Genomic DNA, 22,247 nt, shown 5'->3' with positions numbered 1-22,247 from the left:
ACAGGCACCGGAGACTCAGACTAGATGATCTATAACACACCTTCTAGTTTTTATGTGGCATACATAATTTATTGAGCATCTACTATGTGAACTACATTATGCTGCAATCATTTTTAAAAGCTCAGAATCTATTTAGAATGGAAGATGAGTGGGATAGACAAGTATACAAGTGGTTTTTACTATTGTACCCAATTTTAAGTGGAAAAGGCAAAATTTTGTAATTCAGACTCTAAGAATATAGTTTGGAAGCTTGAAAATACAATGTGGTCAAAGCAGGGGCAAATGTGACTTTAACTGCAACATATAAAACTTGGAAGATGTAAGACAATAGTTACAATGAATTTATAAGAAACTAGAAACTATGTGCTGAAGATTGAAGGGCAGAGCTCAATGGTGGGGACAGAGAAGAGAGAGATTTAAATGCTATGATGGCACAGTTGCTCCTCATTAACCTCCTCCCCAGTTTTGGACTATGCGGATGGAACTAGAAAAGGACGATGGTAATGGGCAAGTCCAGAAAGAAAGCAAGGCAGGAGACTAGGGGATTGCAACTTTCTGCTCTGTGCCAGGACTTTCGTTTGTCTTATTCACCACTATATCTCCAAACTAGCATAATCTTGGGCTCATGACATGCTTTCTCTCTCTTAATATCTCTCTCTCTCTCTCTCTCTCTCTCTCTTTTTTTTTTTGAGAGAGAGGGAGAGAGAGAAATTGGGAGTATGCCAGTGGGAGAAGGGGTATAGGAAGAGAGAGATTCTTAAGTAGACTCCTGGCTAAGCAGGGAGCCCCATGATGTGAGTCTGGACCAACTGAGCCACCCAGGTGCTCCTCATGGCATCCTTTTTAAATAAAGAAATTAGGAGAAAGGTCCCTGGGGTCCCTGGATGGTTAAACCTCCAACTCTTGATTTCTCTTCAGGTCATGATCTCAGATCAAGCCCTGCAACAAGCTCCCCACTTAGTGGGGAGCCACTTCTCTCCCTCTGCCTCTCCCTCTGCTCCATGTGAGGTATTCTCTCTCTCTCTCCAATAAATAATTATTTAAAAAAATAAAATTGGGAGAATCTATCCATTATGAGCTTCTTAAAAGTGTCCCTTAGTGGGGGTGTCTGGGTGGCTCAGTTGATTAAGCAACCAACTCTTAATTTCGGTCCAGGTCATGATCTCCCGGTCATGATCTCAGAGTGGTGAGATCAAGCCCCATGTTGGCTCCACTCTGGGCATGGAGTCTGCTTAATATTTTCTCCCTTTCCCTCTGCCCCCCTCACTTTTATGCACTCTCCCTCTCTCTAAAATAAAATAAATAGGCACCCACACCTGTGTGGTGAATGAATGAGAAAATGAAAGACAAAATTTCTATCATGTTCACTCAAAAATAATTATGACATCTACAAAATATGCTCAGTTTCAGGTCAAAGTAACTCATATACGAACTTGGTAATTAAAAATCCTGAAAGATCCCCCTCCCCACCCTTCTGGAAAAAAAATGAGCATCATTTCATTTCTAAAATAATAAAATTCTACTAGAAAGCAATTCAGGAGGAGCATTAAGTTGTTCTGTGTGATTTTCTTAATAAGCAATGGTATTTGCCAACTTCAACACCAGAAATACATTTAAGGTTTACTGTTAAAGTTCATTTCATTGGTCTAGTTCCTAACCATTCAAAGAGTTTCCAAAGACATTCACCTCATAAGACAGTTTGTTTTGGGCAAAGATATTTGTTTTGTACCAAATTTTCCTCAGTTACTTTGTTTAGTGATGGGCTTCATTAAGTAACCCATTACATTGAAATGGAGCATCTTGCATCACTTAGTGTTTATTGAAACACTGTGTTGTGTGTGGGCGGTTTATGGTTAGGACAGAAGAGCCATGTTTCTGCTTCCAAATCAAAGGGAGAGATGTAATACTTGTAGTTGCATTCGTAGCTGCAGGGATGAACCTTTTACAGTCTTTTGGACAATGACAATTTTTGTAAGGAAATCCAATGCTCACACAAGGTGGGTGGCATTGAAAGGGAGAACCTGGCTTTACTGATAAGAGAGAAGAATGCATTATTTTGTCTCACTGTCTCTTTCACTTCTCTTCTAAGAACGGAAGGATTAAAACTTCAGCTGTTCTGTTTTAGGTTAGCGGGTTCTGAGTATTTATGATGTGAGGCCAATCATTGTAGGGTTGAGAATATGAATATATATATATATATGTATATGTATAGTGAGAGAGAGAGAGAGAGAGAGAGAGAGAATATATAGAAAATTCTACAGGCAAACTGCTTGCGGGGTGCATCAGCATGTGGGGTTTCTCTAGTTTCTTGCTGTCAGGTAGCATAACACCGGTTGTTGAAATGGCTTGGTCTTTCTGCCCCTGCCTTTATTCTCTGTCAGAGTGGGAATTATGAGACTGGTAAATGTGTGAGCCAGACTAGATCTGTGTAGCTCAGTCTCCTTCCTTTTCTATGTTTACACCAAGATTTCATGGCTCCCTTTCCAGGATTCTTTCTATTGGACAGCTACATTAGCACATTCTGAGGCAATGGTTCTCAAATTGGACCGTGCATCATAAGTCCCTGGTGGACCTGTTAAAACTCAGATTGCTGGGCACCACACAGAGTTTCTAATAGGGTGAGACATTTCTAGCAAGTTCCCAGATGCTGCTGATGCTGCTGATCCTGGGACCATGTTTTGAAAACCATTGTTCTAAGGCACAGTAAGTGATTTTGAGCTTGCTTTATTAGCAATTCAAACCACTTGCCAGATATAGTACAAGCAAAAAGTGAAAGTACTGGGAAAAAAATCTTAAGAAGGGTGAAGAAATGGTTGTAGAAACACTCTGAAACATTTGGGAATTAGACTTAAGCATGGGTCAGCTCAGTTTTAGGTTTATTTTATAATAACTAAGATAGTATACTCCGGTAATTTTCTTGTTAATCATCACCCCCTACTTGCTTAGGGACACTTGTATTTGCTTATGAAAATGGCAGTAAGTAAGGAAAGTAAGCATCTGTAAACATGAATTGCAAATTCTCATCTTTGGAAAGGGTATGTATGACTGAAGTCCACCTAATTAGCTAGGTGAACTTACTCCTCCACACACACAAAAAAGAAGAGAAAACCCTCAAAAAAGATAAAGATGAACACATCTAGAGGAATGATATCTGTCTACCAGGGTAGTATTTGCATAAAAACGGATATGTAATAGGCTTCTCTTATACCACAAGTTCTACTTATTAAATATAATTGAGGCTTTAAAATACATCTGTCTCAACAATTCAATTTACATATAATTACATATTACATATAATTACTTTTAGGAGGATGGGAGAGTTATACATCCCAGGTTTCTAGAAGCCACAAAGATCTGATACCAACTTGCCCAACTTGTTTATCTTACTGATGAAACAGGTAAAAAAAATTTTTTTAATGAAGGGTTCTGTGTACTGAACCACAAGAAGTAAAACTACATCTGGTGAATTTCTTAGAAAACAGAACAAAATAGAACTAAAACAAAAACTGCTTCTGAGTTTTCTAAAACCATAAAGAGCATCTTCCGTACTGGGCTCCGTTGGACTTGTCTTTAAAGCAGACCCAGGCAAAAATGGCTCTGGTAGGGACGCCTGGGTGGCTCAGCGGTTGAGCATCTGCCTTTGGCTCAGGTCGTGATCCTGGGGTCCTGGGACTGAGTCCCGTGTCAGGCTCCCCAGAGGGAGCCTGTTCGACCTCTGCCTATGTCTCTGCCTCTCTGTGTCTCTCATGAAAAAATAAATAATAAAATCTTTTTAAAAGAGTTAATAAATAAAATGGCTCTGGTGGCATCGGGAAGCTTGCTTGGGGGATGCCCAGAGTATCTCCCTCTCGGGAACAGTAATGCCTTGTTTGTCCACGAATCTCTTGAATTAGTTAATCCTTGGATCATTTCTCAAAGTTTAAAGCATGTATATAGGGTTTACACACAGTTTATCACCTGAATGACATTATAAACTTCCTAAGAACCCAGATTATTCCTTATCCTAGTCTTCCACAGCACCTGCAGAGGGCAGCGTCCCCACCGGTAGTTCAGTGTACAGGAATGCAGATACCCAGTGACAAATCAGGAGCATGGTGCTAGGTGATATGGAATGGCAACTGACTAGGATCCAGGACTTCCTCTTGCAAATGTCTGCTCTATCAGATAACAAGATGCAGTATTTTAAACACAGTTGTGTTTGTGCTTCGCTTATTTTAAGCATTTATTAACAAGACAGATTTTACATATCTACAAGCTATGAGGCTGTTTTAAAAAAATGCCACAATGGTCAGGATATGGTCCACATGGAAGACAGTATTTTGTAATTTATTATTGAAAATACCATAGGCTGCTATCCAGCATATTTTTGGCCTTCTCAGCTTAGTAAGAAAATGAGCTGATACTGTCCAAGAATCATTTACAGTAGATGTTGGAAAGAACATAGGACTTGGAGTCTACTTAAAGGGTCTAAAGAATTCTCTAATATGATTCGTGCTACATGTTAGAGCCAGCATTTCTTTCCCCTGTGAAAATGAACCCATGCCTTTATAACATGTGTCACTGGGAAAGTATGAATCAGTTGATAGAATTTGAAGTAAGAACATAAGGGGGAAAACAGTCCACAATTGTTATTCAATGATACAAACATCTAATATCCTGTATAAATTAGTCTCTGAGATAAATGGTAACATAACCTCCCTTGCCACATTTGCTTTACATGATATTAAATATCTGACTTGGATTTCATTCACAGGGATGGTACAGATCTTTCCACTTCTGTGGTTGCAGCAAAAAGGCAGCCTGAAGGACGATTTGCCCACATTAAGTCTGCTCCGTTGGTGATTTGTAAAATACAGAGTTTTACAGTAGCATTTGGCCAGGCAAGCTTCTCAATAGAACAGAACGAGATAGAGTATTTGTGTTTAAACTGGTCCTTAAAATATACTAAATATTGGGCTAATTCCAAAAGAAATTCCGACTTAGCACTGCATGTCAACTCATTTTGTATTCTTTCATTCTCTTAAGAAGCCCTGTTTACGTGCTACATGCTGTATTAACAGTCAGATGTCCAGAGACGTGATCCCTGCCTGGGAGTCTCTCCGAGATGGGGAGAGAGACAAGAAACTGTGATGACAGTGCGATAGTTGGTAATGACAGGACTGTGCCTAGGAGCTTCTGGGGCCCCTGGAGTCTTAGCCTGGGACTGGAAGGGGGTCAGAAGGGCCTCCAGAAAACAAGGGAAGTTGAGGGGACTGGCAGTCCAGAAATAGGAAATAGTATGTGTGAGGGAAAAAAAACTGGAAAAAGTGCTGTCAGTTTGAGAAACCAAGTGTTGTCTTGTTCTTTATCAGAAGTGACAAAATTATTTGTTTTGCACTGAGTCCTAATTCATAAAACAGATAACTTCCAGGGTTTAGGGTTATATTAAAATATGATTCCTCAAAAGCCCGGCTTTCGAGATTTTAAAAAATGTTTTAGTCTCTGTACTATATCACTGATAACAGATAAACTGGATGGAGGGAAAGAGGAAAGAGACGCAAAAAGCAGAAGGTAAGAGGAATGCAATGGTGAGAAAAGCGTACAGAGAGAAAGGATGTGGTTTGAAAAGAGCTTTACCTGCACGTGGCTAGTGAATGAAGCTAGGCAGTGTCCCTTCCGATGATTCCCCACCCCCCATTTTTCTCCCTTTTTCTCTTTCCTCCCTTCCTCCCTCCCTTCTCTCTCTCCCTCTCTCTTTCGAGAAATTCCCAAAGAGATCTCCAAGAACTTACATGATGTAGAAACCTAGTCCCATTGATGTTGCGGGGGACAACTATTTCTAACCCTCTTCATCTTCTTCTGTCCTCTTCTGTCTGCCCTTCCCCTCATTCCCAGCTCAGGCACCAGGGACAGGGGTTGGCCAACCCCGCCATTTGGGGGAAGGAGGAGAGGTTGGGAAGGAGGTGCTAAGAACCAGCTACTGGGAGAGGCAACGTCCACTTCTGAGATGCACATTCCTCTGTCATCTCGAGTCAGTGGGAAGAAGACAAGGGGGCAAGGATGGGGAGGGAAAAGACGACCCTTCGAAGGTCTACACAGAGCTGTAACATTCATTTCTGGTTTAGAAAGACAGAAAAGACTCTTTACCCCTCTCTGGTAGAAAGCAGGAACCTTGCAGGTGTGAGTATCTGACTTGGGGTCTTACCTCAGACAGAGCAAACATGTAACTAGAAATCTTGATGGCAAATTTCACTTTCCAATGCCTTTTATTTTAGTAACAACAACAACAATAACAACACCAACAACACATAGAGACGGAAGAATTTGAAGACTTAAGAGAAGATTTATGTTGCACCAATGTTTCATTTCTGCCTGTGATACCTGGGGAATTCAAAGGCCAGTTTGAAATGTACCACGTGGTATTCCTCTGGCCACTTATGTCTCTCAGTCCAAGTGGCAAAAATGGAGACAAAGAGTTACCATGTACTAATTACAATCCCAGTGATTAAAAAAAAAAAAAAAAAAAAAGTAAAGAAAGAAAGAAAGAAAAAGAAATCCAGCAGGAGGAGCTCTAACATGTCTCAGAGCTCAAAGTTTAAAAACAAAAAAGTTTAATGCAAACACAAGAAAACAGAGAAGCAGTTGTGCCTTGCAAGCTGCCATGTCGGTGGACAAACATGTGACTAAAGTCCAATTAAATGGTCAGTGCGCAGGCAGGTGACGATCCTGGCCGAGGCCGAAGCACCAACACCCCCCCTTCCCCACCCCCAGTGCCACCTTCCATGAACCTCCTTGTTCTGATGGAGCTAAACTGGGATTGGAGCTGTGGCAGTTAGCTCTTACAAAAGTAAGAGCAAAAGGCCGACTTTGAGACAGGTCTAGAAGCCATTCTTTTCCTCCTACAGTGTCATACTGTCTCTACACGAGTCTGGGACACTGGCTCCAGCACTGCATTTAAAAATGGATTTTTTTTCTCAGCGGTTGGCAGCACTACAAAAATTCCCAAATGCTCCCTCTCCTTCACTCAGTGGCTTGATGGGTGCTTTTCTAAAATGAGGGAAATGCTCTCTTTGTAAAAATTGGTGCTAAAAGGGCAAGGAATCATATGTCCCCTGGGCCATGTAAAGAGTCTGCAGAAAGAATTATAGCTTTCTAACACACACGCACACACACATCAACTGGAAACAAAGAATTTACTCAGGAAAACATTGGGAAGTATATGAATATAACAGTTATAGGATTTGGGGGTAAGCCTTTCCATTTTGGACAGTGTTGTGGGAGTGGAATGGACGAGTGGGCATACAGGATGGTCAGAATTACTTAACCTGAAGGAAACTTGCAACCAATCCCTTTTAATCTATTGCCAATAAGAAGTCAAACTTTTTGTTTTACACCTTAATGGTATGCCCACATTTTAAATTTTTATACAAGCTTCTACAGAAACTTTAACTAGACCAATTCAGACCAAAAGTCACTAAATAAAGCTAGTCTAGACGGAAAAATCTATGAAAACCATATGTCTTTTAGGCATCTGCCTTAAGGAAACTGCCATCATCCTGGAGAAATAGTTCACAAAATATGCTTTCAGGAAAACACTGCTGCGATGGCCATGGGGAGCTGTGCTTAAGAAGACAGTTGGGCTAGGAGAAAGTCAAGCCAAAATGTTTACCAGTGAAAGGCTTACATGTCTACATACGTCTGTCTGTAAACATCACCGAAATGACAGGCAGAGGCCGACATCATTTCTATTTCCGTTATCTTAGAAGGGATCAGAAAAGTTAGTTTTGTTCCTCCACATTCCTGCAGAATGTTAGACCAAGGGATCTCAGAGCCACTCTGTCCTCACTCACAGAAAATGGTTTTGGATAATGTTGTATGTGGATGAGGTCAAAGAACCAGAACATTTTCTTCTGATTATTTCCTCATCCTGCTGGCCTGCCAAACACAGGCAGGAGGCAGGTGTCTGACTAAGTGACTGAACGATGACTGTTGAATGGAGGGCCCTCCGGAGACAAAGGGACTCAGGACTAGGGTACAAAGTGAGAGTGCAATGAGAATGTGGTAAAGAGAAATTGTTCTAAAACCCTGCTCTCCCGATTTAATATATTGCTCTCTGGAGACAGTGGTCAGAGCTACCTTTGTTATTCTGGCCACATATTCTTACATCTCAAAATGCACATTTAATAAGTAACCTGAAATCCATAGGAAAAAAAAAAGAGAAAAGCAAACTTTAATGATAAAAATAACATTTTAACTGAAAGCTCAACAGTCTATGGAGATTATGAAAGTATTTATAAATTACCAAGATACCTTGTAACCCTCAAGAATATTTTCTCCTTGCTCAACAGGCCAGGGGACTTTGGAACAACAAAGTAGCAATGGCTAGTGGCATGAATAGGTCATTTGGTCACCTAGAGGGTTGTGAATGCATGATGTATACTGAATAGCTACATGTGGAGAAAAGGTCCTGGGTTGGAGGAGTCAGGTATAGCATAAAAGAAGGAAATTTAAAAGATGTGGTCAGTCATACACTAAAGTTTCAAGCACAGAGGAAAACACTATTTCAACATGCTTATTCAAAGATACTGTGCTTTAAAATGAGTTTTAAATATAAATAGTTTTCAAGTAGTAGGATGCTAAGGGGGGGGGTAAATGCGGAGTGTTTGAAATATTAAAACAAATCAAGCAATCATAGCAACATCCCTCACTACAGATTCCTAAACTGAACGATAGGGCATTTAAGTAAGTTAATCGAAGTCTGATGAGTCACTGGATTTCTGGGGTCCACTAATTTCAGTCCCAAGTGCTCTGATACTACTTTTGTTGACCTAAAACGACAAGTTTGCTTTCTTTCAAATAATATGTGTAGCATGGATTTTATTTTGACTTCGGATCCAGATATGTGGAGGGAAATTACTGCAGTGGTTTCTCTAGTTAACACATTTACTAATGTTTCCTTAATTTTCCACCCCAAGAGGCAATAATTAAGGTAGAATTTGCCTCACATGAAGTTTTATTATTTTAGTTATTAAAATATTTTCCAACACTACCACGAAGCAAAAAGAAGTTCTAGTTGATTTAAAAATAAGTAGATGTTTTCCCCAGGTTTTATAGCTTTTCCTCCGTAAATGGTGGTCTAAAGGTGGAGCAGTGTATAGACTTTCTGGCAAAGTCCCTTGAATGTGATGCTAAGGGTAGATTTATTTGAAGGAAAAAATTCATTCACTCTTAAAATTGGCTTTGAGAACAATCCTAATATAAACTTAAAAAAATACACATGATACAGAATATATCGTATATAAATATCATTCCCCAGTGAAATAATTTCATTTTAGACTTTCTGGGCTACAAAGTCTTCCTCATCTACCCTCCTAAGCGGTCTCATTATAGATCAGTGTGATATATACTGACCAAGAGAAGTGTCGATAATGCTGCCTCATGCACATCTGAAACTAAAAATAGGTAATATTTACATGGTGGAGGCGACTGGTATACTTGAATTGTAAAATAAAATCATTTCCCAGATCATATTCAAAACCACCCGAGGCCACCTTCTCAACACCTCTCACTTCCTCTCGGTTCTCGAAACTGCCACAGAAGCCTGGGGATGCCCGTGTGGCAGTGCATCTAGTTTGTGGTTTTCCAGGCCTTCACATCATTCTCCCTCTCTGTTGCTTCCTCAGCCCTTCCACAAACAAAGCAGGGATGGAATGTAACTTATTGCTAAACTTCGTATCAACTTGCACATTTACTGGGTTCCCAGTATTCACACCTTAGCCTATTTTTCAGCATTTTAACTAATCTCAATAGGGGAAAATGTTGACTTTATGGAGATATGGAACTCTCCTTGTGTCTGAACAATGGAAGTCAAGAAGGCCCAGCATTGCCACTGACTATGAGTGAAGGAGGATTTTGCCATCTGCCATTTTGATTAGCATTTTTTTTTTTTTTTGATCCTTGGATGGAATGTGTCCTTTCTCAGTTCATATGAGCTGATCGTTTTGGCTGGAATGCAGGAATGGACATTTCCTAGTGTTTATGGGAATTGTTAAAAAAATAATTCCAGAAATTAGAGCACTTGCTATTTGTGGTTTTGCCTATCATGTGGCTCTGTTGCCTGAAAAGCAGCCAAAAGGAAAAGAAAGTACCACACCACACGATGAGGCTGCCTAATACCTTGTGGCTTTAGACTTTGCCCTAGGTAGAAATTCTCCTAGTTTTGATCAGAGTCGCCAAGTGATCTAAACTTTCATTGAAATACAGGTAATATGGTGTCAATACACCTGCAGAATCTCTCAAACTCAATGTCCTTCCAATGCCAACCCCCCTTCCCCTGCACTTAAAAATACTGGCCAGACCAAAAGTGTAATATTCTTTTGGCAACAGCATTAAGTAAGCCAGATGGATTTCATTTGGCAACTAAAGGGTGTAAATATGTGTTTAGATTCAGAGGTTCCCCCAGACAATGGTTACAATATGTTGGCTCTAGTAAGCTAAAGGATCTCAATGTTGGGCATTTAAAAATTCTACGTCTAAGCGGCAATAAAGTTATGACAAGCAGACAAAAGCCATCAAACCCTCAGCTAAATCCTCCTCTCCTTTCTCATATTGCTGGAGGTAAGCATTTAGGGCCCGTTCTGAGTGAAAGAGGTGACATTTACAATTTCATGTTTAATTTCCTGGCTGTTTATCGGCCAGAACCACTCCAGTAAGCTGAATTTCGCTTCTTTCACAGTAGCTGGTAAGTCACAGGGAAGGAAGAAGCGCCCAGCAGCTTCTCGGAGCGTGCTGCTTGGATAAAATTTGGAGGTGGAAGAGCCACGCATCACATTGTGCTATGAATCTCCAAAGTCACTAAAAAATGTGCCATCTAACCAACACTGTCTGCATGTCAAGGTTTTCTCTGTAAAATCATTCTTTTCTTATAGCAAAGGAGACAAAAGAAGGCGACGATGAAAGGGAAGTACTAGCCCGTGTGTCTGTCTGCTTACACTGGGCGGGATTCACTTCTCTTCTCCTTTCCTTTCTCTTTGTTTCTTTTCCTTTTGAGCTGACATCAACTTGTATATAGGAACATTCAGCAGATTCCAACTGGTGACAGTTTGCTGCTGACTGGCCACAGAAAGAATAATAAGCATTTACTGTGCATTTTTCACTGGTCAGTGGCTCTCGTGCCAGACTCCCGTCTTGGCTGTCTTCATCAATCAGGTGAGACCCAGGGCAGGGCTGGGTATCCTGAAACTCAGAAAGGCTTTCCTTGCAATGGCTGAAGCTTAGCAATTTAGAACCCCAGAGAGAACAATGACAGAACTATTTGCTATTATTTGTCACGGGATGTGGAAGCAGTTGTATTTGGTTAACTTAATGCCAGTTACCACTGGGCTAGGAGTAGCATACTGTTATATTTACGGCTGCCTGCCGCCTGTCTGCATTTCTGGTTGCTTGGACTTGGTCGTATGTAGATCCTTTCTCATTTTCTTTTTCTTCTATCATCCCCTCAGCCTCAGATATTTGGAAAAGTGAGATAAGGGACACATTGAAAGCAGAAAGGCAATCTGAAGTCTACCTTGACACATCTGCAAAAGTCCCAAATTCTGACCTTCAGAACACTTGTAGTTCTGTTCCTGGGTCTCACCTGAACAGACTGCCAGTCATTCCGCACTGTGGCAGGATGGAGATGTTTGTGTAAAGTAGACTCAAGTTTTCTAGACCCAAGAAGGAAACCACCAGACTAATTTTACCTTCACTTAAACCAGATGGAAACCAAGACTGCAAAATGAAAAACTCTTGTCATTAACCATCGATTCACCTCAGTGAAATATTATGTTACAGATTGTGGAATTTGAGTGATTTTGATGGGATATTTAACTGAAGGGCTTAAATTAAATTGAATATTTTCTTTAGTGAACAGTTTATGGCCAAATTTCTATTTTCATTAAAATATATGAAGCATCATATTTTCAACTCATGTTGAACCTGCAACAAATTATTAATTGCATTTGGGATTTCAGTAACAAATTTTATAACACAGCAGTCTCACAAAATTGCCTTAAATAATGCTAAGAATCAGAAAGAACACCTCAAAGTTGTTTCCACTCTTGGCATTTATACTAAAAAAAAGAAAAAAAAAATCTCTCCATGACTTTTAAATCCAGTCACTAAAAATAAAAACCGTTTCCTGAAAAATCAGAATACCTAATCATAAATTTATTTATTTGTTTTTTAAAGGGGAAGGACAGTGAGGAAAAGAAAAAACTCATGGCTGAAATCAGAAATCACAAGACGAATTCATCACTTGTCCAAATGACACTCAGTTGCTAAAAGAAGTCATACTTTTAGAGGGCTCTTGAGGAGGGAGTAAGTCAGGATGTTTCCAGGACATGATTTCAGGAGAATCAGACACAGGCTAGTCACAAAAGTCGCTTAATTGTCCGTGTACCCTGAACCCATGACTTCAAGACTCAGCAGCTTCATCCTTCATGGCACCAAACCTTCATGTGAGGGATGCAAAGACAAACTTATAAGAATCGTGGGTATGTCCTTACTCAAAATTTGGGGGACTGGCTGAAAAAAACAAAACAAGGAGAACTTATCCCTAAGTTAAAGGGATTCTGTGTTAATGTCCATTAGATCAACATATAAAATACGGAAAAGAGATACAGCATAGCAGTGTATCAAGGTCAAACATGTAAAACAAGATTCAATTATAAAGAGAACCAAATGGTTTTTACCTCCTTAAAGACAAGACCAAGAGTGCACCAATTATCTCTTTATGGAGAGAGATTTCTGTAACTTTTGCCATGGTTGGCTTTGCAGTAAATTACTGAGACCGTGGGACTGTGATGAGACTCTCAAAGTGCGCCATGTAAAGTCAGGGAAAATGAGTAAGTCACAGAATGGGCATAAGTGGGAAACCCTGTGATAATCTTGATGATGCTCCAGGGCTGTCGTGGAGCACGAGATGTCAGCTTCACTATTGGGCTCACCAGAGAGTCAATGGAGCATTTCTTGGTTTCCATCTTGTGTTTCTGTCATGTGGATGAGCTGGAGTAAAAGCTAAATCCTTTCCTATGATTCAGTTTTGCCATTTTTAAAAGACACCATCAGACTTGGTGACAAGGGTGGTTAAAAAAAAGTACTTCAGTTTTTTAGTTTTTAGTTTTTTTTTTTTTTTTTTAATAGAGGATTGCGTGATGAGGTAAATGGAGTTTGCTTTTCCTTGGATAGGGACCCTTCCTCCCACCCTTATCCCCTTTTGACCGTTGCAAAATAGCTTAGTCCAGGGAAAGGGGAGAAGACAAATGAGTAAAATAATGCCAGAATCAGCTGTTGCCAGGAAAAACACACTCTGATTCAGTTAATTTGTTCTGTTAATGTCAAAGGCTGTGATTCCCAATTAACTAATTTTAAGAAGCCGTAACCGAAAATAGCTACATCAGCCCTAAAGTTAATATTTGATGAAGATTAGGATCTTCAAGTAAGAAGACCGGGGCCCCTAAAGAAGTGGTAATGTCTGTTTCAGATCATCTTGCTAAACAGGAACGCAACTGGCTGGGATTTTCAAACTGGGTTTTCGCCCCTTCAGAGAAGCTGAGTGGGGCGAGAGGGGAGGGGGCAAGCCAGATATTCTGGCAATAGACAACGTTCCACAAATCAGATTTGTGTACACTCAACTCACTAATGACAGAAGCATCCCCACTGGTGAGTCTCTTTGGGATAGAGATGCTCCCCGAGCTCAGGTGGGACTAATTAAACAGGCATGTCGTTTGCAGCATTTCCAGCTCCCTCACCGAAGGCAGGCTCGGAGCACAGAAACCAGAACAGCTTGAGCGGCTGAGAAAAGCTGGGCCGAAAACGACCCCACCCGCCCCTCTCCTTCCTCTTCCTTTAGGAGTGGAATGGAAAGATATAATAAAAATAATTTTTAAAAAAACCAACACACCCGAACGCTCATGGTCTCTGTCCAGTAGCAAGTGCTTTCATTACATCTGAGTAGGGTTAAAATAAAGGTGTATATGCTCCTAACGTCAAAATCATAACTTGCTAATGAAGTCGAAAATTATCCGGAAGAAAACTCTGTACAGGCACATGCCGGATGTAGAATATTTTGCCTCTAAAAGTTCCGTTATTGCCTCTGTAATATTAAAGCCCAACAGGGAGCCGGCGGGACACGGCTTGTACTGTCTTGTCACGTTAGGAGTTTCTGGTTTCAGATAAAAGAGGAGAAAGGGCCCTTAAGAAAGTAAAGAGGCTAGGAAAAAAAAAAATTCAAACTTCCTTCTCGGAAAGCTATGGGTTGTTTTCCTGGAGATGATGGATAATGGCATTTCAACCTTTTTTTTTTTCTCAGTTTTTAATAGAGAAAATGGAGGCAAATCAGAGTGGGAAAGAGGGAAAAGAGAATATATAAATAAACAGAACAAGGTGAAGTTTCAATAAGAGCTTCCCCTCAACTTTTTTCTTTCTTTTTTCATCTTTGTCTTTCTTTTTCTCTTTTCTTTCTTTGTTTCCTTTTTCTTTTTTCTTTCTTTTTCTTTTCTTTCTTTCTTTCTTTCTTTCTTTCTTTCTTTCTTTTTTTTTTTTTTTGAAATCTTAAACCCCATTTCTGGCTTGCATTTGGTAGGATTCCTGCTCTGGCTTTTATTAAAAACAGACTTTATGTGGTCAGAATTCTTCATCTAAAGCTAAACTTTAATAGGCATAAGGATCCTGACAGAGTCTCTCTGGGTCTCTCTCAGGTGACCCCCCCCCCCCCCCAAGAGGGGTTTCCCTCCCGTTGCACTGAACTGGCTGGCGCTAAAACTTGAAGGCTCAGCACAAAAACCAACCTTCCTTCCTCTTTTACTCTGAAGGCTCATTTCTGTTTTACATTTGAGACTCTTTGCAAGGCCAGGGCAAGTTAGGGCTGGCTCCAAGTTGAGAATATTCTAGAAGTTTTGAATAACATAACCGTTGTCCTATAAATTCCCCAACACAGATGCATTAAACCTGCGGTTCCCCTTCTCTAGCTAGAGCTGGAGCTTCCGATTCCTGCTGGCTACCTTCTTTCCGTGTGTGAGCTTGGAAAGGGTGACTCCATCCCGCCTAACAAATCAGTTTAGCATTCAGCAGTATCTCTGAAAGGGATTGGCAAGCCAGCTTATCTGAAACAAAGAGGTAAAGCAGCCAAGCGAGCAAACAAAGACATGCATGTTCATTCCCGAGGAAAGGCACCACCAGGTTGCTTTGGTTCCTTCTTATAGCTAAACAGACAAAACAGCCGACTTTGAGGCTCCTGTTTCGGACTCCTGCCTTCCCACTCTCAACACCCCACCCTGCCCCCCAGTGGTCTCCACACCTTCCTGGCACAATAACAGATACTTTCCCAGTCAGTCTGAAATTTCCTAAAACAATAATTTAACCTTGCTCGCAGTGAGGCTCAACACTGACATTTATTTATTTATTTTTTACATGGAGGGAAAAATCTTTGCAATAATGTAGTGTGGTGATCCTCAAGGGGAGGGGGATTTTACACCCCACTCCTCACCTCCCCAAACACACTAGCAATGTCAAGATGTTTTTAGTACTCACAACTGGGGGAGTATGACTGGAAATCCAGTGGGTAGAGGCCCGGATGCTGCTAAACATACTAAAATGCACGGGACAAGTGCCCCCCCCCCCAAATGGCAACAGTGCCAAGGTTGAGAAACCCTAGTATTGTGGTTGGAAGACTGGGTTCTGGAGTCAGACTGCTTGGGATTAAAGCCCAGCTCCATTAGGGTCTGGTTGAGCAGTCTTGGGCCAATCGCTTAAACCTCTGGGCTTCATCTGTAAAATGTATAATAACCTATCCTTTTGGGTGGTTGGGTTGGGTGGAGCAGTAAACAAAAATGTACGTTCAAAGCACCTAGAATAGTGCCCAGCATACATTGAGAGCACAATAAATATTAGCTATTACTTTTACTACTATTACTAGAAATTTAGCTCCGTTCCAAATGAAGTATAAGCTGGACCTTATTTTTAGAGGAAAAAAAAATACGGGTTTGAGAGTACATTATCCTTTTTGATTAGGACCAAAGTGATGATAACCCTAACGACCACAGTGCTTTACAGTTTATCAGGCTCATTACATATGATTTGGGCAACAATCTTTTTCAAATTGTTCCTATTTCATAGATGAGGAAACCCTAGCTCAGAGTTTAATGAGTTGTGCAAGGTCTGTGGCAAACCAGGTCTTCTGATTCCACATCCCCTGCTGTTCCTGCTACACCATCCTTTGTTTACTAGTTTAAGATGCCCCTTCTCCTCACTACACCCAACAGCCTGAAGATCAAAATAAATGTAAGCCCCGTAATCAGAGAGTGAGGTGACTCAGGCTTCGTGGGTGGGAGGAAGTCACTTCTCTTTTATGGTACACGCATAGTAAGGTTTTCCTTCATAAAGCATACAAATATTATAATAGTCTGAATTGAATGTTTTAAACAATTAAATTTCTGTATGAGCTAGTTTTCTTTTAAAGTTTCTGATCTTGAGAAAAAAAACCTCTAATTCCTTCTATTTTTAAAATCTCTAATTATACACATTGTACATGTTTGACTATAAATGTACAAATGAGGATATAGCTTCAACTATATACATGTTTCAAGTTTCATTTATTCACCATTTTGTTTCACAAGTAAGCCTGGAAAATCTCCTTACCCGTGCCAAGATGTATTAATTCAAATGTATGATGTTCCATCTCATATATGATTAGTGACTGCACATAGCAATCATCATGTCTATGTTAAAATTTCTCTGCATAGCTTTTTTTCTTTTTAATATATTGCAAACTGATCAGCCCAGTTTTTACTTAGACTACATTAAAGTTAATAATACTGGGTTTAAGGGTTATAGTTCAGGGGGCAAATGGATAATATTCCTTGAAGTGAGTGGTTTTCTGGAATTCCATTGGTAATAGAGAAGGCGAGGCCTTAGCTCTTGATACTCTCATGACCTATGGAGCACACAGCTTGCAATAACCCAGCCATGGCTCTTTTTTTCCTTTCAAAGCTCTCTCTCAAATTATACAAACAGCTGCCCAAATGTCATTCATTTGGACCCAGTTTCCTATGGTCCCACTTAGTTTGTGCCAGTTGATAGAGGAGAGGTCTGGACCACATATTGGTGTTTAAATGGTGTCACAGGCTTCACGGTTTTCCCATGATACCCCTCCTGGGTGAAAACTGCAAATGTGTATGAAAATATCTTTGCAATTTTCTTATCTGAATAAGGTCTGTCTGTTAGGCTAGCAGAAGAGAACCAAAGAGCGTCCCCCTAGCCTGCGTAGGGGGCAGTGCACTTACCTGGGGACACTGGGTGGGGCCCTCGTGGGCCTGGAGGGGACTTGTGGGGGCGCTCCGAACCAGTCGCTGCTGCCACTGCCACTGCTGCTGCTGCTGGGGAAAGGGGGTAGCGGGCCGGGCCTGAAGGGCACTGGGGGTGCCCCCGAGTGGGGTCCGGGCGAGGGGATGGCCGGCGCAGGCCCTCGGCCAGAGGCGGGCCGCGGGAGGGGAGCGCTCAGGGTCGGCCGCCTCTGGGTCGTGGGGCTCGGAGGGGGTGACCTGGGGACAGACGAGATCCATTTCAGTTTGGAGTCATCTTCAAAAAAACATTTTGAGGCTTCCTGGCTGCTTTGTAAAAAGTCTTTTTTTTTCTGATTGAGGAACTCAGATCCGTTTTAGGAACAGTGCAACTTGTAAAAGGGAGGAGCCGGGGCTGTTGATCTTGGGGTGGTGGGTGTGAGCTCATCTTGGGTGTAGAGATTACTTAAATATATATATTTTTAAAGGTATAAAAGGGTAAATGATGGAAAGGACATCCCCCCCCCCAACCATTCTCTCTGTGGAGGCAACCAGTACACAGGAAACTATGTATCCTTTTCAACTATATTCTATGACACAACACAATATTCTCTATATATAAGCTCTTGTTTTGTACATATTAGAACATAACATTCTACAACTTACTTTTTTTTTTTAAAGCTTCACATTAACTTGGCTGTCTCTTCACTTCAGTATAGAACTGTCTTACTCATTTTGATGACTGAATAACATTCCATTGTAAGGATATATTGTTTGTTTTTGAAGGGAGCGGAGATAATCTGACCTTCTCTCTCACTCCTGAACTTAAATATCTTTCTTTCTCTTTAATCTTTTGGTTCATATTGGTTTAGGGAAGCACACTCATAAAATGATCCCGGACAAGCTTGGCAGGCCTCAGGTGACGTGGTGCTATTTTCCTACCTGCGGGAATGCTGTATCCAGGAGTCATCCACCGGAGGCGGTGCAGGGGTGAAAGTGGTGGCAGTGTTGATGTCACCGATGATCACAAGGGCTTCTTTAAGGGCTTGGTACATTCGAAGCATCTCATCCCGGCGCTGAGCCTGCTCAGCAGATTCCTCCATCAGAGTATTTTGGTCCTCTGAAGAATATAACTGTGCTAGGAGCTCTGAATTTATGAAATCTTTAACCTGTCAGGTTACCACAGAAAAGTAAAAATGGGAATACATGAGTGATCAAATGGTATAAACTGGTTCAGAGCTCATGGACCAAGTCTGCAACATTTCACTCTGGGAAAAAGTTCAGGATGCATCATGCACGCAAGATGTACAATATATGCGTATTTGTTTACTCTCATTTTCTCCATTGTCCTCCCAATCCTCAGTACCAGGGCAGGAACAGTCTTCCCCTCTGTCTTATGGCTGTGGACTAAAGGAAAACCTAGATTAGTTGAAAGGACTAAATCTTGCTATCACCAGAACAGGGCCTGTTGGCAATGCAAGCATTTCCACAATGCTGTCTGCGGCTGCTTGGCATAGAGATGAGGGCAGGTACCAGAAGATAAGCAGCAGTATTTTCAATAGAAAACAATGATGTAAAGACACCTATGTCATAGCACAAGTTATCCATTCCTTCACATTCCCAGTCTTTTACTAGTTTTTACCACAATCACTGGAGTAGTATGAAGATCCCAGGTTTCAATGTCAACCCAACGGTAGAATTAGCACTAGTAAGTGAAGTTCTATTAAAAACAGAACCTTAGGTTCCCTGGGTGGGGCAGCGGTTTAGCGCCTGCCTTTGGCCCAGGGCTCGATCCTGGAGACCCGGGATCGAATCCCACGTCGGGCTCCCGGTGCATGGAGCCTGCTTCTCCCTCTGCCTATGTCTCTGCCTCTCTCTCTCTCTCTCTCTCTCTGTGTGTGTGTGTGTGTGTGTGTGTGTGTGACTATCATAAATAAATAAAAAATAACAAAATAACCAGAACCTTGTATGATTATTGTAAGTTGACTTACAAAACCAAAAAGTTATATACTCTTGGCTTTCTAGAAGTCTACAGTAGAACTACTTAACAGTATTGAGGACTGACATAGTTCCCATAGTTAACAGATATATGAAAACAGACTTAAGTATGAACAGTGTGTATGAGTCATAGGGGAGGGGCAGTTTGAAGAAGAATGAGAATGGAGAGGATGCATACATTGCACAGCACCAAGGGAGCAAGCACCAGCCACCATATCTCATCAAATGGAAGATACCAGTAATTTTAAGATACGCCATAATTTTATGCCACTAAGAGAAAACTCCATCAATTAAACTATGACAGAATGCCAAGATGGCACTGAGTGTGACATGTGTCATCATGTCAGAACTAGTAAATGTGAAACAAGTGAGTGCAGGAATCAGTGAAAGACAGAATGTCCCAAGTACCTTCGCAAGTTATGTTTTGATTCCCACCACATACATACAAAATTTACTATGACCTCAATTCTATAGAAGAAGACATTGAAATTCAGAGACTTTAGTAACTTGCCCAAAGCCACATAACATTAAGTTGAACCCCAAATCTTTTGACTCAGTCTGGTGCTCTTTCTGTTACCCCTTACCCCACTTGGATTGAATGCTTAGCAAAGACAATGTATGTCTAAGCATCATTATTTTAGAGCGGTATAGCATGTATGCTAATTAACTTAAGCCTAGAAAAATAAACCAACTTGGATTTTTCAGTTTCTCTGTTAAATAAGACTAATACTTATTTAGAGTCACTGGATCTTTCTAAGAAATTCCAAAGGCCAGTATATTTAATTGTTACAAATTTAGGCAGACAGCAGCACAGCTGTCAGATGCTCAGAATTCCTGAGTTGTAGTTAAAATATGTAACCAAGAGATGACAAGAGTCTAAAACATGTAGCTTTATTATTTTTTAAAGGTATCAAACTATGTAAATAGTTATACTGATCAGAAAACTCAGCAAAATCATAGCTTCACTGTGGTGAAATGAAAAGTATTCTCTGTCCACATTTTGTAAACCAAGAGGGATTCAAATGTGGAAGTAATCTAGTAGGCGAGATGTATTTGGGCAACTGTCTAGAGGGTAGAAGGTTTATGTGTGATAGCTGTGGAAGGTAAATTTGGCCAGGTAACCTGGAGCCAGATGTGAAAGCCTTGAACGCCAAGCAAACTGTTTGAACTTTATCCACTTGGCAATGGGAAGCCATGGAAGACTTTTAAGCAAGTCAGTGAAACAATAAAATAGAGTTTTAGGAAAAGTAATCTGTCTGTGATTGGAAAAGAATTTTCAAGGGTGGTAGCTGAGAGAAAGAAATCTGTTAGGAGACCATTATATGTCATTTATGAGACAGTAAGAGTTTAATTTAGCAAGACTGCAGTGGAATAGAAAAGATGGGCACATATAAATTACATTATGGAGGAAAACCCAGGTGGATGAGGATGCTGTTTTGATGTGAAAGGGGAGGAGCAAAAGGAACAAGAACATTTCAAGCACTGAGGTTTGGGTGAGTCAGAGAACAGAAAATCAGAAGTCAGGAAGTAAGTTAAAAGTTAGAGGAAAGACACTAGATCTGGATTAAGGAATACTTCATCCCCCTTTTTGGAGATTCAGTCACTTTTAAACACACTTGCAGGTACCCACAGAGTCAGGGGCACTTGCACGAATCTTCCGCTGCTGGGAGTGTGCATGCACTCAGATAGATGATGCAACTCAAAACTCAAAACCAGACAATTTTCCTGGCATTGAACAGCAGTTGGGCTAAGCTAGTTTGAAGCTTTACATCTAACTGGAGTATCACTTAGAATCTATTAAACACAATTTAAAAGAAGGTCCTTCCAAGAAGAGATTTAAAGCAGATCTGAATTAAGAAGCGACTGTCAAACAAACCACGAAATAAAATAATGAGGGCTTATTTCAGCATTCTGATCAAAGATCTGCCTTGAATCAACTCTCCCACATCAGAACGTAACACACTAAAACTGGCCTACTATCCCAAAGATTTGGCAATGTTCTGAATTAATAGGAATATTACTAGCATGAGAGAAAAAAAGGCAGTATGACACAGTGCTTAGGAGCACTCGCTCTACACTCAGCTCTGAATTTGAGTCCCAGCTCCCACACTTGCTGTTCTTGAGCAAATAACTACCTCTTTCAGTCTCAGGATGCTGATCTGTAAACTGGGGACAGTGGTAGTAGCTGTCTCTAGGGCCGTGGTGAGGATCAAGTGAAAGAATAATTATAAATTGCCTCACGCAATGCCTAGCATTTTGATAGTGTTCGGTAAGCAAAAGCTGTTCTTTGTAAAGCACACAGGCGAAATTAAGTTGGCATGAGGTTTTTAGAGGGAGAAGAACACACAGAAAGCTATTGAGGGTGTCAAGACACATATACAGTTCAATTCAGAGTGGAGGGTAAACATTTTATTTTTCAATGAAACAAAATTTTAGAAAGACTCTTCTCTTCTCCTGCTAGCCTAGTTTTGTGATGCCACAACTGGAACAAAGGTAGGGGGATGTCAGGGAGTTTCCAGACACTTTGGGGACTTTCTGAGCAGTCTGCATGTCCGTGGTGCACATACGTAAATCAGGGATTCTGCACGACAGGGGAGACCAAGTAAGATCCCTTTGAGGTGATGGCATTTAGAATACACCTCACAGAACACAGCATAAACGAATTATACTTGGATGCGAGACCTGAAATAATATTTATGCTTTTAATTATAACACCTTATAACCTATACATCTTGGTATGGTTCACAAAAAAAATTCTCATACTACAAAACCTCATTCCAGTTCAGACTCTACAGGCTAGATAAACAGGCATGACCGCACCATGTCGTTCTGCTCAGTGTAAAGGAATGTGAGGTCATTAAAAACGTTCCACATGTTTTCTTCTCTTTCTTACTTTAACCCTTCTCTATCAACCTGCAATAGCTTGGGATCTTAAACCTTCTTTGTCTTCAT

The 22,247-nt window shown here is 40.8% G+C and overlaps 1 protein-coding gene and 1 long non-coding RNA gene across 9 annotated transcripts in view; one reads left to right on the top strand and one right to left on the bottom strand.

The window, feature by feature from the left end:
- Positions 1-22,247, bottom strand: part of DNM3 (dynamin 3) — a 545,518-nt gene that overhangs the window by 12,793 nt on the left and 510,478 nt on the right. For 5 of the 8 annotated variants that reach the window (XM_041753175.1, XM_041753153.1, XM_041753160.1 and 2 more), the window contains 2 exons: positions 18,240-18,466; positions 17,301-17,558 (listed from right to left, as the gene is read on the bottom strand). In XM_041753175.1, the coding sequence (XP_041609109.1) occupies positions 17,301-17,558; positions 18,240-18,466 (485 nt within the window). Of the gene's footprint in view, positions 1-12,171; positions 12,544-17,300; positions 17,559-18,239; positions 18,467-22,247 lie in introns of those variants that run through there. The other 3 variants (XM_041753182.1, XM_041753207.1, XM_041753200.1) reach the window with 2 other exon arrangements.
- The window catches only part of LOC121489842, a 38,543-nt gene that overhangs the window by 7,679 nt on the left and 8,617 nt on the right, over positions 1-22,247 (top strand). The window lies entirely within an intron of this gene.

This window comes from Vulpes lagopus, chromosome 1 (genome assembly GCF_018345385.1).
Source record: "Vulpes lagopus strain Blue_001 chromosome 1, ASM1834538v1, whole genome shotgun sequence".
NCBI classification, from domain to species: Eukaryota; Metazoa; Chordata; class Mammalia; order Carnivora; family Canidae; genus Vulpes; species Vulpes lagopus.
Note: the sequence above shows the minus strand (reverse complement) of the source record. Positions and strands in the feature narration are given on the sequence as shown.